The sequence below is a fragment of the Spea bombifrons genome, chromosome 4 (genome assembly GCF_027358695.1).
Source record: "Spea bombifrons isolate aSpeBom1 chromosome 4, aSpeBom1.2.pri, whole genome shotgun sequence".
NCBI lineage: Eukaryota > Metazoa > Chordata > Amphibia > Anura > Pelobatidae > Spea > Spea bombifrons.
In genome coordinates this window covers 110181208-110193848 of record NC_071090.1, presented here as the reverse complement: position 1 = coordinate 110193848, position 12641 = coordinate 110181208, and the positions used below count along the sequence as shown (strand labels likewise).

The 12641-nt window shown below is 39.6% G+C and overlaps 1 protein-coding gene across 1 annotated transcript; it reads left to right on the top strand.

The window, feature by feature from the left end:
* The first annotated feature begins 3374 nt into the window (after positions 1 to 3374).
* On the top strand, positions 3375 to 4313 carry LOC128491704 (olfactory receptor 10A7-like). The gene has a single exon (XM_053464016.1). It carries the CDS (start codon positions 3375 to 3377, stop codon positions 4311 to 4313), a length of 939 nt encoding a protein of 312 aa, XP_053319991.1.
* Positions 4314 to 12641: the final 8328 nt, after the last annotated feature.

Genomic DNA, 12641 nt, shown 5'->3' with positions numbered 1-12641 from the left:
TTTAGCCATTAAACTACCTTCAGTGTATTTGTTTCCTGAAATCCCTGTTTGCATCTATTTTATTTGTACTCTGATCTCCAGCTGTCATGATTCCACCCTGCTACCCCGGACCATGCATGATTATTTTGCTGTAATGTCCAGTTGCTACCACTAGTGGCCACCCTCCCCCGTACCCGAGCCCGTACCCGTACCCAAGCCCGTGCCTGTACCTGAGCCCGTGCCCGTCTGCCCTGCCAGTGGGCCTCCGTACCCGTCCGCCCTGCCAGTGGGCCTCCGTACCCGTCCACCCTGCCAGTGGGCATCCTGCCTAGAGACTTACTGCCTGTACTTGCTGTTCCTATCACCTTCATTAATACAGTACCTTTCCAAGTATTCTGCCTGTGCTGTGTTTCATTGCGCCTGTCTGTACCATCCCACTAACCGTCATGCATCGTGGGGTACAGACAGAAACCCTTGTATCCCCTGCGACTGGGCTCCTACCCGACCTGCTTACCAGGGTCATGACACCAGCCTGCTTCCGCCTCCCTTTTTGTACTATGCCTTTGCATTTATTGCCCTCCAGCTGCTTGGAACAGTGTTTTTGTTTGCACGTGTGTACTGCTATCTCTGCTGCTTCTATTCTCCGAATTGAAAAGCCCTTTTGAAGAAAAAAATAATAAACAAATACATAATTGCTTTCTCTCCGTGTTACATGGGCTTTTTTTAATAGTTGTTGTTGTATTTTATATTATGTAAAGTTGTGTTAGACTTGTGCATTCATAATCGTATGAATTGCAAATGTACTGAATTTTTGTAAATTCGGTGTTTAGTATGAAGTCCTGAAAACAACAAAAATGAAGCAAAATTGCTCCGAATTTTTGTCTGAAATTCGTGGGCCCGCATTCATTCATACTCTCTCACACACTCACTATCTCACATCTTTGTTCTCAAAACCATGAACTATGGGTCCCCAAAACCTAAGCATCTGGAGGAGGGAAAGTAACTTGGAGGGTACTTGCCCCACAATACCTCCTTTCAAGGGGTATATTTTCAGGGAATAAATAACCTCTTTCCCTATTTTGTGAGCACCTGCAGTTTACTGAATGAACCCCAAAAAAGTCCCATTCCTCTCATAACAAGCTTAAGGATTTTAGCCATAATAAAGCTTATTATTTTATTTTTTGGGAACAAAGTAATTATAAACAAGTAATTCAAATTCCATTATTCTGGATTCTGCAAAACTTCTTTTTCTGAATAATAATACAAATTGTTTCTTTATGATCCCTATAGATTTCCTGCCCCTAGTGGCCTTTTACAGAAATGACATCATGGTTCCTGTGTGTATTTATAAAGGATATAAAAATCTTTAAAGCCGTTATTGTCTGCTTCATACACCTGCATTCTGAGCGGAGAAAACAATTCATTTTCAGGTCATTATATTTTTATAGCAATAGGAACCTTGGATTTTGGAACCTTGAATCTTACTTTTTGAAGACATAATAGATCCTCCCGGCTAATATGAAGAATATTTTGCTTTTCATATTTAATTTGTTGATGATTGATTTATGAAGCATTGATTATAGAGAATATATGTTTTCTAAGGAAATCTCAGAAAATGTGACGGGAGGCATCTGTTAAAAATAGGTAGGTAACAAGGAATGGTGGGATTAGTCCAGGCACCCTGGAATCTATACTCTCATCAATCTCACTGTGGTGATGGGATCTGGCAGTAGATGAAATTAAATTAATTTGTCTGTTATTAAAATGTAATATATGCAACAATCTTAACATTTAAGTTATTTGTGGATGTAACCCCTTAATGACAAAGCCCGTACATGTACAGGCTCAAAATGCATTGTTTTCAATGGGTTTAGGGACCGCCCATTGTCCTTAAGGGGTTAAAGTAAACTCTCCAGAATCACTTCCAGGAATAATTTTCTAAAATAAAATGCAGCAGGTAATCCAATTTTAGGGATTTTGCAGCATTACTTTACCGACTTTTCATCAATTTCCTATGTATTCTAGATGCAGAAAAATATAATGATTTAGTAAATTGGAACTCTTGCAACATGGGCTGTTTGTAGACTCCTCCAACACAAAGCTTAATTTTATGTAATTAAGTATTTAAATAGTTAAAAAAAATCAAGTTAGAACAATAATTGATGGTTAACTTTCTCTACACTTTCACTAATTGTCTTCTGCAATTTTTCATATTTTACTTTTTTTTTTTTTTAAATAAAAATCATAAAGTGAGAAAAAAATGTATCTCCCTATAATCTACAGAAAGATAATTTGGTATCAAAATCAGTGGCATATGTTATCACAGTTAATAGAATTGACATAAAAATAATACTTTTTCTGAATAATTCTACACGGTACAAGGTTATCTATATCTTGATAAAATTAACCTGTTCTAATAGTAAACGTACAATATCAACATTTTCTGTTCTTTATTGAAATTGTCTTTAAAAATGTTATAGTGAAATTGATTGTGATTTGCTATAGTCCTCTTTAATTGCATTTATATATATTATATATTTATATATCACATTATTAGTTTTCTGCAATGGTTTTCTAAGTTATATTATTTTTAACTTGCATATTTTTATTATAATACGAATAATATAATTTTATTTAAATAAAATGTATTTAACACGTTTCTTTAATTATGTTGTCGGAGCATTCGTACAATTTTCTGTCTGTTTTAATGGAGGTCAACATGGAGGAGACAAGTCACTTCATAGCATAGGCCCTTATAGAACTGAAGATGGTTGAAGAACGGAATGAAAGTATCTCACTAGCTTAAGTTAAGTAATTTTAAGTAATTTTTAAGTATTAACAATACATCCGACAAAATATTTCACCATTTGTGGTCCAATATCGGTTTTACTAGTTGACCGCTAGGTGTCGCTGCAGGGGACCTGGATCCTCCCCTCTGGCAGATGGTGCCTGCACTTCTGCTGGGGCTTCTGTGACGGAGTGCTGTTGTCATTTGACCTTCCGGTGCTCCACCATAGATGACCTGGCGGAAGTACCGTCCAGCAGCAGCGGAGGTTTTCTACGCGCATCGCTCAGACGTTCACCTGCTGCCAGAGAGGAGGATCCCCCGCAGTGCTGCAGGAGACCTGGAACCTCCGCTCGCGCAGCAGGTCATCGTCTGCGCCATATAGTAATAGTAAAGACTAATTTAAAATATTGATGATCTCAGATAAATTTTTTAGTGATGTTATTGGTTTGTAGTACGATTGACCCAAAAATCAGTAACATAAAAATGTAAAAAATAAATACTACTCATAAGTAATATAAGCCTTTTCTAAACCAGACTATTACCCAACAGGTTTTTGGAGCAAACGATATCTATTGAATTATATTGCGAATTTCCCTGCAACAAGAACATGGTCCTCGTAAACCAGACACAAGTAACGGAATTCATGCTTTTAGGATTTCGGAACCACAGTATTTTGACCGTGGTTCTTTTTGTTCTGTTTCTTTTGATCTACATCTTGACATTAGTCTGGAACTTGATGATTATTATATTGGTGGCAAAGGTTCAGAGTCTGAAATCCCCCATGTATTTCTTCCTCGCTCAGTTATCATTGTCAGACATTCTCCTCACCACAAATATAGCCCCTAATACCCTTCATGTTGTAATTAACGAAGGAAGCACAATATCTGTAACTGAATGCATCTCACAGCTTTACTTTCACGGGGTTTCAACTGTTTCTGAATGTTTTCTTCTCTCTGTGATGTCCTATGACCGATATTTAGCCATCTGCCGCCCATTGCATTATACCTCTATTATGGATCTCAGGCTTCAACTACAACTAGTTAGTTTTTGTTGGCTTTCAGCATTACTTATAACATTGCCCATTGTTTTCCTAATGTACAATTTACAGTTTTGTGGTCCCCATATAATTGACCATTATTTCTGTGATCTTGAACCCATGCTGGAACTGTCATGTTCAGATGCTACCATTGTGAAACTTGTAGATGTTGCCTTAGGAGCACCTTTTCTTCTTTTACCTTTTTTCTTTATTCTTTTCACATACGTCTATATCTTTATCGCCATCATTGGAATTTCCAGCACCATCGGGAGACAGAAAGCCTTCTCCACCTGTAGCTCTCACTTGATCGTGGTGATCATGTACTATGGGACTCTGATAATGATTTACTTGGTTCCTTCTAATGGTCAGACACCTAACCATAATAAGGTAATATCTCTTCTATATACAATGGGGACCTCATTCCTTAATCCAATTATATACAGTTTGAGGAATCAGGATATAAAGAATAATCTGCTGAAATATATTACAAATACTTTTAAGAAGAATTAAAAGCACAATGTTCGCTATTTTCTCTGGAGAAGGACTAGGACAAGGTGAGATTTTAACCTTCCTTAAATGCATATTCAATGGTCTTCAGGGATTATCATTGCTAGCATTGACACAACAGTAGCCGTATGATATCTGCTCCTCATTAGTTTAATAATGTTGGAAACAAAACATTGACAAATGTTCAAAAACCTGGAACCTGTACTGGATGCCTACTACGGAGTACCCCTCTGCATACTGGACCCTCCAACATCAGGCCACTCGCGGGTCATGACAAGCTTCATGGAAGCAGGCAAAAAATGACGGCTTTTCATGGAAACGTTGGCTGTTGCCATTATAAATATTTCTTTCAGCTGTAATTTTGTTCATTGACATTAAATAAAGCCAATACGTTTTCATACAGTAACATCAGAATATGAAAGAAAACAGGACCAATTTATATATGAGCTGGCACTTAAAAGTGAAATAGATAATAAATAATAGGCAATTTAGGTGATAAATTAGGTAATAAATGATGAACACATTATTGATCTAAAATAGATGTCTTTCTAGAACGGCTCTAGTTCTCTGGGTCAACACTCAAAATTCTTGACACGCCCCTTCATTTCCTATTAAATTAGGTGTTTCCTGTGATGTCAGTGGGACTGCCTACCGACGCCAGCTGGACCTCCTGTTGATGTCAGTGGGCAGTCCTGGCCATGTCCCACAAGGGAAGACTGTGGGTAGCCAGAGCTCAGAAGTTCCTAGGTATGGTTATCAGGCTACCATCTGGTTCTACAAAACACCTGGTTTTATCCGCTTGTTGAGAAACTAATCAACTAACAGCTTAACTACTGTCCTCCCACCTACCATCTTCTTACTGTTCAGTCATTCTGTACACATGTCTAGTAATATGTAGTTTATACTGCAATACAGTTTTGTCCTCGGATCCTCCTCAAACATCTAAAAAATTTACTTCCAACTCCTTCTTGAATGTAAGCTCATTTGAGCAGGGCCCTCATCTCCAGTTACCATCCAATTAGTTATGTAATATGTTACGAGTTATGTCCTATAACCCATTATACAGTACTGCAGAATATGATGGCCTCCATAAAACCAATAAATAATTCCAAAAATGTGTCATTGCATGCACTCCTGTAACACTTAAGTATCTTATTAACGCATTAATTGTGGCATTGTAAAGCGCGTGACTCTTATCACATTAGATTTAACCACTTTTTTGTGAACAGTCCTTATTGCATTTAAGTAATAAGATAAAAATGATTTGGAGGAGAAGACCAAAGATCCGCCTGTCATTTGTATATAGTGAGGAGTAATGGATTCACTGGGTCCATGAAAATAAAAGGGAAGATTTATTATTATTTTTTTATTACAGTAGGTAGTGTTTTCGCTTAAGGTGCTTTGACTGACCTCATCCGTTACTACCTGGTGAGGGCTTAGAGGTATAGAGGTAAGTAGTTGGGGGGCATAGATGTACTTTCAACCCTGCCATCCTGCCATGTACCGAATGGGGCATTAAGCTCATCTGAGTCAATACCTCCCAGTGTGTATTACATGGGGCCCAACAATTGCCCCCTCTGTGTATAGTGGGATTGGGGTAATTAAATAACCCTTCAAAAGATATATGTTTCTTTTCCACCATAATGAAGACACAGACCCACCCAATCCTTGACCCTCCTTACCCGCTATCATGTCAGTAGTGGGATAGGGGGTTAAAGTCTCAATATTGCCCCCATGGGGGAGGGGAGTTAACCATAAGTAAAATCCCTTTAGCAGAGGCACACACTCTTACCTGTGCCCACCTGATGATGGGGAAAAAAAAACTGAATATATAAGACTACACTAGGAAAACAATTTTTACTAGTAAATATTCACATGTAAACTTTTTTTTTTCATATTTAATACAAACTATGATTGAGAAACATGTTGTTATTTGCCAATGTGCCCCCTGATGCCACTCTGCCCTCCCAGACATGTCCCCCATGCTTCAGACTCCCTGGTGTCTAGTGGTAGCAGCCGGTGAACATACAAATGATGTGTGTAGACAACGTCTGCTGCTGCCTGGTACTTCCCCTGTAGAGGAGGATCCAGGTCCCCTGCAGCACTGCAGGGGATCTGGATCTTAGTCAGACCTCTATTTGAGGTCAGATTGCAAGACTACCTTGAATATAAGAGCATTTGCTCTGGGGGAAAAAAAAAACTCTTCTTATATTCAAGCAAATATGGTAAATATACATTCAAATTAATATTATAAAACAAATAGTTTTAAGTTGAAGACAGTAGGCAATTTTTTTTCTTTGCTGCTATTGGAAGTAGTTAAATGAAAAAAAATCAGGTAAAACAGTTTGACAGTTAAATACCGTATTTGCTTGATTATAAGACGAGGTTTTTTTCAGAGCAAATGCTCTGAAAAATACCCCTCGTCTAATAATCGAGGTCGTCTTCTAATGTCCGCTGGGGCCATGCTACTTACCGGGCTTTGGTCGCGAGCAGCAGGAGAATAGGAAGCTAGAAGAGTGTCACATAACTCTGCCTCCCCCCTCCTTCCTCTGGGGCGGGGCCAGAGAAGTTGCACTCACAGCCAGGCCCCTGCAGAAGTCTTCGAGTGAGAGATCTGCAGTTCAGGTAAGGGGGTGGGGGGTTTGAGTGTGTGTGTGTGTGTGTGTAATTAATGGAATGAATGAGTAGTTAAAGGTTTGTGAATGATTGTGTGTTAGTATGGATGTGTAAGGGTGGTGGTAGCATGGCATAGGGAGGCTGTACTCACACTCCTATCATCCTCAGGTTCCAGCATGTACTGGCTGCCTTGGCTTGATAGGAGTGTGATTGCTGTTAGCAGTTATATATATATATATATATATACACACACATCCAGAAATGCCTTTTAACCCCCTATATGCCACTCTGCCCCATGATATGCCTTTTAACCCCCTATATGCCACTCTGGCATATAGGGGATTAAAAGGCATATCATGGGGCAGAGTGGCATATAGGAGGGTATAAGACATTTCTGGAGGCAGAGTGGCATATAGAGGGTTAAAAGGCAAATCATGGGGCAGAGTGGCAAATAGGGGGTATAAGGCATTTCTGGGGGCAGAGTTGCAACCCTGGGGGCAGATGTGCATACTGGGGGGGCAGGATGGCAAATAAAAAAAATATATTTTTCTCAATCATAGCTTGTATTAAATATGAAAATATTGTTTACATGAATTAATATTTACTAGTAAAACTTGTTTTCCTATAGGGTAGTCTTATATTCAGGCTTTTTGTTTTTTTCCTAAATTAATATTTAGATTTTGGGGGGTCGTCTTATAATCAGGGTCGTCTTATAATCGAGCAAATACGGTAATCTTCAATGAACCAATAACATTATAACAGAGCATATATAAGCCCCTAAACATTGAAATCCTCTTTCTTTGGCTGGTCCAATGATGGCCAAAATCATGTTGAACTGGATAAGTAAATCAAACCAAAAGCAGAAATGGAAAAAAAAAACCCACAATCCAGGACAAATGACATCAATCAACCTCTTGCCTTGAAGGGGATGTGATATTCCTAACCTATGAAAAATAGGGAGGGTTAGTGAAATATTCTCAGGGAGGGATATTGGATTTTGTCTTTAATAAAATCCTTATATTGCGCCATGACGCTAGCATGAAGGAGGCTCCATATTATGCACGTTTAAGAGATATATATTAACCCCTTAACGACCTTTGCCAGTTCAAAAAATTAAATAAGCTTAGAAAGTGATCAACGATCACTTTCTTCGCTAAAACGGCGTTACTGTAATGCCTCGATGTCGAGGCATTCAGCAAGGCCGAGATTGGCATCGGGGGCCATGTCTGGCCCCTCCCCGGGGCGTCAACAGCCGCCATACATTGTATGGCAGCGGACGCCCGTTTTAAAAGCGTTTAGGAGGCGATCAACGATCGCCTCCTAAGCTTAAATGGTGTCGCTGGAATGCCTCGATCAGGAGGCATCCAGCGACACCAAACACTTACCTCTGGATGGGCTGTGACCGCTCCGGAGAGTGGTCACAGCCGCAGCTGCCGGTGATCTTCGCCATCAGCAAGCAAGAAAAAATGGAAAAAAAAAAAATGTGCTAACATTTAAAAATAATTATGCAGTGATGTCATCACTAGATGAACCATCCAGTACCAGCAAAATGTGTAAAAAAAATATAAAAAAAAGTATTAAAAAAAAAAGTTTATTATTTTGAGCAAGTGCTAAAATTTCTCAAAAATCTCAACAAAGAGTTAAAATAAAAGCACTTCAAATACCCAAGGGGTGTCTAATATAAAAGAAAAATGGCTGATGGGGTAAATTGGAGTGGCCGAGCTCAAAGATAGGGCATAGGTACAGACTGACCAAAATGGAGAAAAAAAGCACACTTCCCAAATGTGGCATTTTAAATCTCAAACAACACGACAAACCCATGCATGTCGGGTATCACTGCACTCAGGAGATGTTCCTGAACACACATTGGGGTGTTGTTTAACAGTGACATATACCAGAACCTGTATATCTATAACTAAAGTACAATTTGTGTGAAAAAAAAATAAAAAAAATTACTATTACAAAGTTTGCCAAAGTGTGGTTGTATAACTGTTGCATGGAAAGGGTTAAAATAACAGCATTTGAAATACCCTGGGGTGTCTAGTTTTCAAAAATATATGGTTTGAATGGGTTAAATTGAGTTAACCGGCTTCAAAGATATTCCAAAGAGGAGATGGAGGCAGACTGACCAGATTTGTTAAAAAAGGTTTGGAAATCATAAAACGCTGCTTGTACTTATTGCCCTATAACTTACAAAAAACAGCAAAAAAACATAAAAACATTGGGTATTTCTAAACTCAGGACAAGTAGTAGAATCTATTTAGCTAGTTTTTTTACTTGCTTTTTTAGGTGAGTAAAAGATTTTTCAAATAAAAGTCATAAAATGTTTTTTTTTTCAATTTTTCACCATGTTTTTTTTTTATTTTTTTTTATAGTAAATAAGATGATACGATCAAAATAACGGTATCTGAAGAAAGGCCATCTTGTCCTGAAAAAAACAATATATAACTTATGTGGGTACACTAAATGGGTGAGGAGAAAATTACAGCTGAACACAAGCACCACAAAAGTATTAAAACAGCCTCGGTCCCACGGGGTACAAAAAGAAAAAACGAGCCCGGTCCTTAAGGGGTTAATCAATGTGAAACAGATTTAACCCTTAAGGACAATGGGCAGTCCCAAAACCCATTGAAAAGTATGCATTTTGAGCCCGTACATGTACAGGCTTTGTCTTTAAGGGGTTAAAACTCTAAAGGTATTTTCTCTAGATCTGCTGCCCTATGAACCGATTCATCCGGATCATTAAAAAGAATCAGTTTAAAAGAACGATTTGTTTATGGACCGGACATCGCTAGTTCAGATTTAGCTTCACAGAAGGAGGAGGATAGAACAATAACAAATGGGATTTATATTTGTTGCGATAGGAAGGAAGGAGACATATGGACTGTGGGGACATTGTTAAGAGGAAAGGGAGATAAAATGTGTTTGAAGAGCAGGGGTAAAGAGATGAAAAGTAAAAACATAATGAGGATTGGCATGAGTGGGACAAAAGATTAAGTGGTTTACTTGCTGATTACAAGTTGATGTTGACACTCTTGCAATTTTAACCACTGTAACACTTAGCTGTCCATTTGGAATGAAGCCACATTTCCAACTAAGGCCTAGGAATTTATAGATAGGATGATTGCATATAGGATGTTTCACATCTTGTCTTAACAATTGCAATTAGCCTAGACAGGAGTGCACCAAAGTTAACCCAATAAACCAACAGGGTACATAGACAGGCAGGATAGAGACATACTAGGTGCAAACAAGGAGTTAAGGCAGGAGAAAATGGGTTCAGAGTGGATCAGATGCAATTTGTGATAATTATACCAGGTGAAAACAAGGGGTTAAAGCAGTAGATGAAGGGTTCGGTGTGGATCAGATGCCATCTATGATAATTATACCGCCTGAAAACAGGGGGTTAAACAAATAAATGAAGGGTTTAGCGTAGATCAGATGCAACATGTCATAATGATATGTACAGATGAAGATATGGTGGTGATTAATGATTTCCAGATGAGTAATTTGAGGAAAGCATGGAGACGATGGATGGATGGATGGATTTCCCAGAGTAACCCTTATTAGGCTGTCCACTCATAAAGAGCCGTCTTGGGATGAGGCCACTGTAGCTCATCACCAGTGCTTAATACTTCAGCATCTTAGCCCTGCCTCATAATGCTGGAGGTGATGTATTTCCTTTTCCTGCCACTGCAGAGGTTTATGGGTAAGGGAAGGCCATTTTTTTTTTTATTTATTTATTATTTTTATTAAATGAGCTGGGAAGAGAGCACCTGGTCTCAATCTCTCCTCTTATGGAAGCATCAGCGGTTTGCAGTCTGGCTTCCTTACATATGACATTTCACACTTGTTAACATGCTTTGTCAACTGTATTTTTGTAATGGTGTATTACAGGGGTGTCCAACATGCGGCCAGCGGGCCAAATGCGGCCCACGTGAGATCGGCAGCCAAGATCACAAGCTCTGCTGCTTATTTGTGGGGGGGTCTATTCACTGCTCCAGTTCCGCTTCCTCTGTGGGGAGAACGAGGGAGGCCGTGCCCCCTGCTGAAGGCTGTGAGCGGCATCGATAGCTGTAGTGAAGGTAAGGTGGTGGGGGAGGTTGTTTGAATGAGTACGCCTGTGAGGGAATGAATCTGAATGAATTAATTTGTGTGTGTGTGTGTGATAGCATGGATGTGTAAGTGCTGGAACCTAGGCATGATGTGACTGTGATTGCTGTTAGCAATCACACTCCTATCATGCCAAGTCAGCCAGTACATGCTGAAACCTGGCTAGCTGCCCCCTTGTGTATTGATGCTACCAGCAGTATGGGGTCTGCACTTACAGCCACCCTGTACTAGCGTGTACTGGCTGACTTGGAATGATAGGAGTGTGATTGCTAACAGCTACCAGCAATCTAACAGCAATCACAGTCCCATCATGCCTAGGTTCCAGCATTTACTGGTTGTCTGGGTATAAAAAGAGTGTGTTTGCTGTTAGCAATCACACTCCTATCATGCCAAGTCAGCCAGTATATGCTGAAACCTGGCTAGCTGCCCCCCTTGTGTATTGATGCTGCCAGCAGTATGGGGTCTGCACTTACAGTCACCCTGTACCAGCATGTACTGGCTGACTTGGGATGATAGGAGTGTGATTGCTAACAGCAATCTGCTAGCAGCAATCACAGTTTCATCGTGCCTAGGTTCCAGCATTTACTGGTTGCCTGGGTATAAAAAGAGTGTGTTTGCTGTTAGCAATCACACTCCTATCATGCCAAGTCATATTGTTGATTTTTTTTTTATCCAACTGTGGTGTGTTACTTTTAATAAAAGTGTGGTTAACCCTAAAATTGGACAAAAAATACAATGCCCAGCCAACCAGTACATGCTGGAATCTGGGTATGCCTGAGATTGCTGTTAACAATCATAATATATAATTTTTTTGTACAATTTTGGTGTGTGACTTACCGTATTTGCTCGATTATAAGACGACCCCCCAAAATCTAAATATTAATTTAGGAAAAAAACAAAAATCCTGAATATAAGACTACCCTATAGGAAAAAAAGTTTAACTAGTAAATATTAATTCATGTAAACAATATTTTCATATTTAATAAAAGCTATGATTGAGAAAAATCAAAAAAGGTCGAGGCATTCAGCAGCGCTTTTTGACGTTTAAAGACGTGCCGGTCCTGGCACGTCAATTGTCGTAAAGCACATGCTTTTCCGTGTCGTGCCAGGACCGGCAATTGTCGTTAAGGGGTTAAAGGCCATATTTTCTCACAGTGAAAAATGAGTGCGGCCCTCGCACTTATACAATTCTGATGAAGTGGCCCACTGTAGAAAAAACTTGGATGCCCCTGGTGTATTATCTTTATGTATTCTGTATTCTTACAGTTTGCATCATTCTGTTAGTTTAACCCCATTCCCTATGGCTGGTTAATAAAGCTACAGACTTCAACCTAATCTCATTTATGGACTTGTAGGAGGGTGTTAAGCTGCCTGTCGAGCTCCACATAGACCCCGGGGGTACGTGTAGTGGAGACAGGACACAAGTAGATGTTCAAAAAAGTACGCCTCGCCACTTTGAAAGGTAAATGATGAACTGACTATTAACTGCTGGGTTGTCTTTAACATGGGGCAAAAGGGGCAGCGGCCCTGGGCCCAGGCATTCCTAGGGGCCAGTAGCAGCACCTACGGTTGCAGGGGTTGCAACTGTGACCGGCCGGCCAC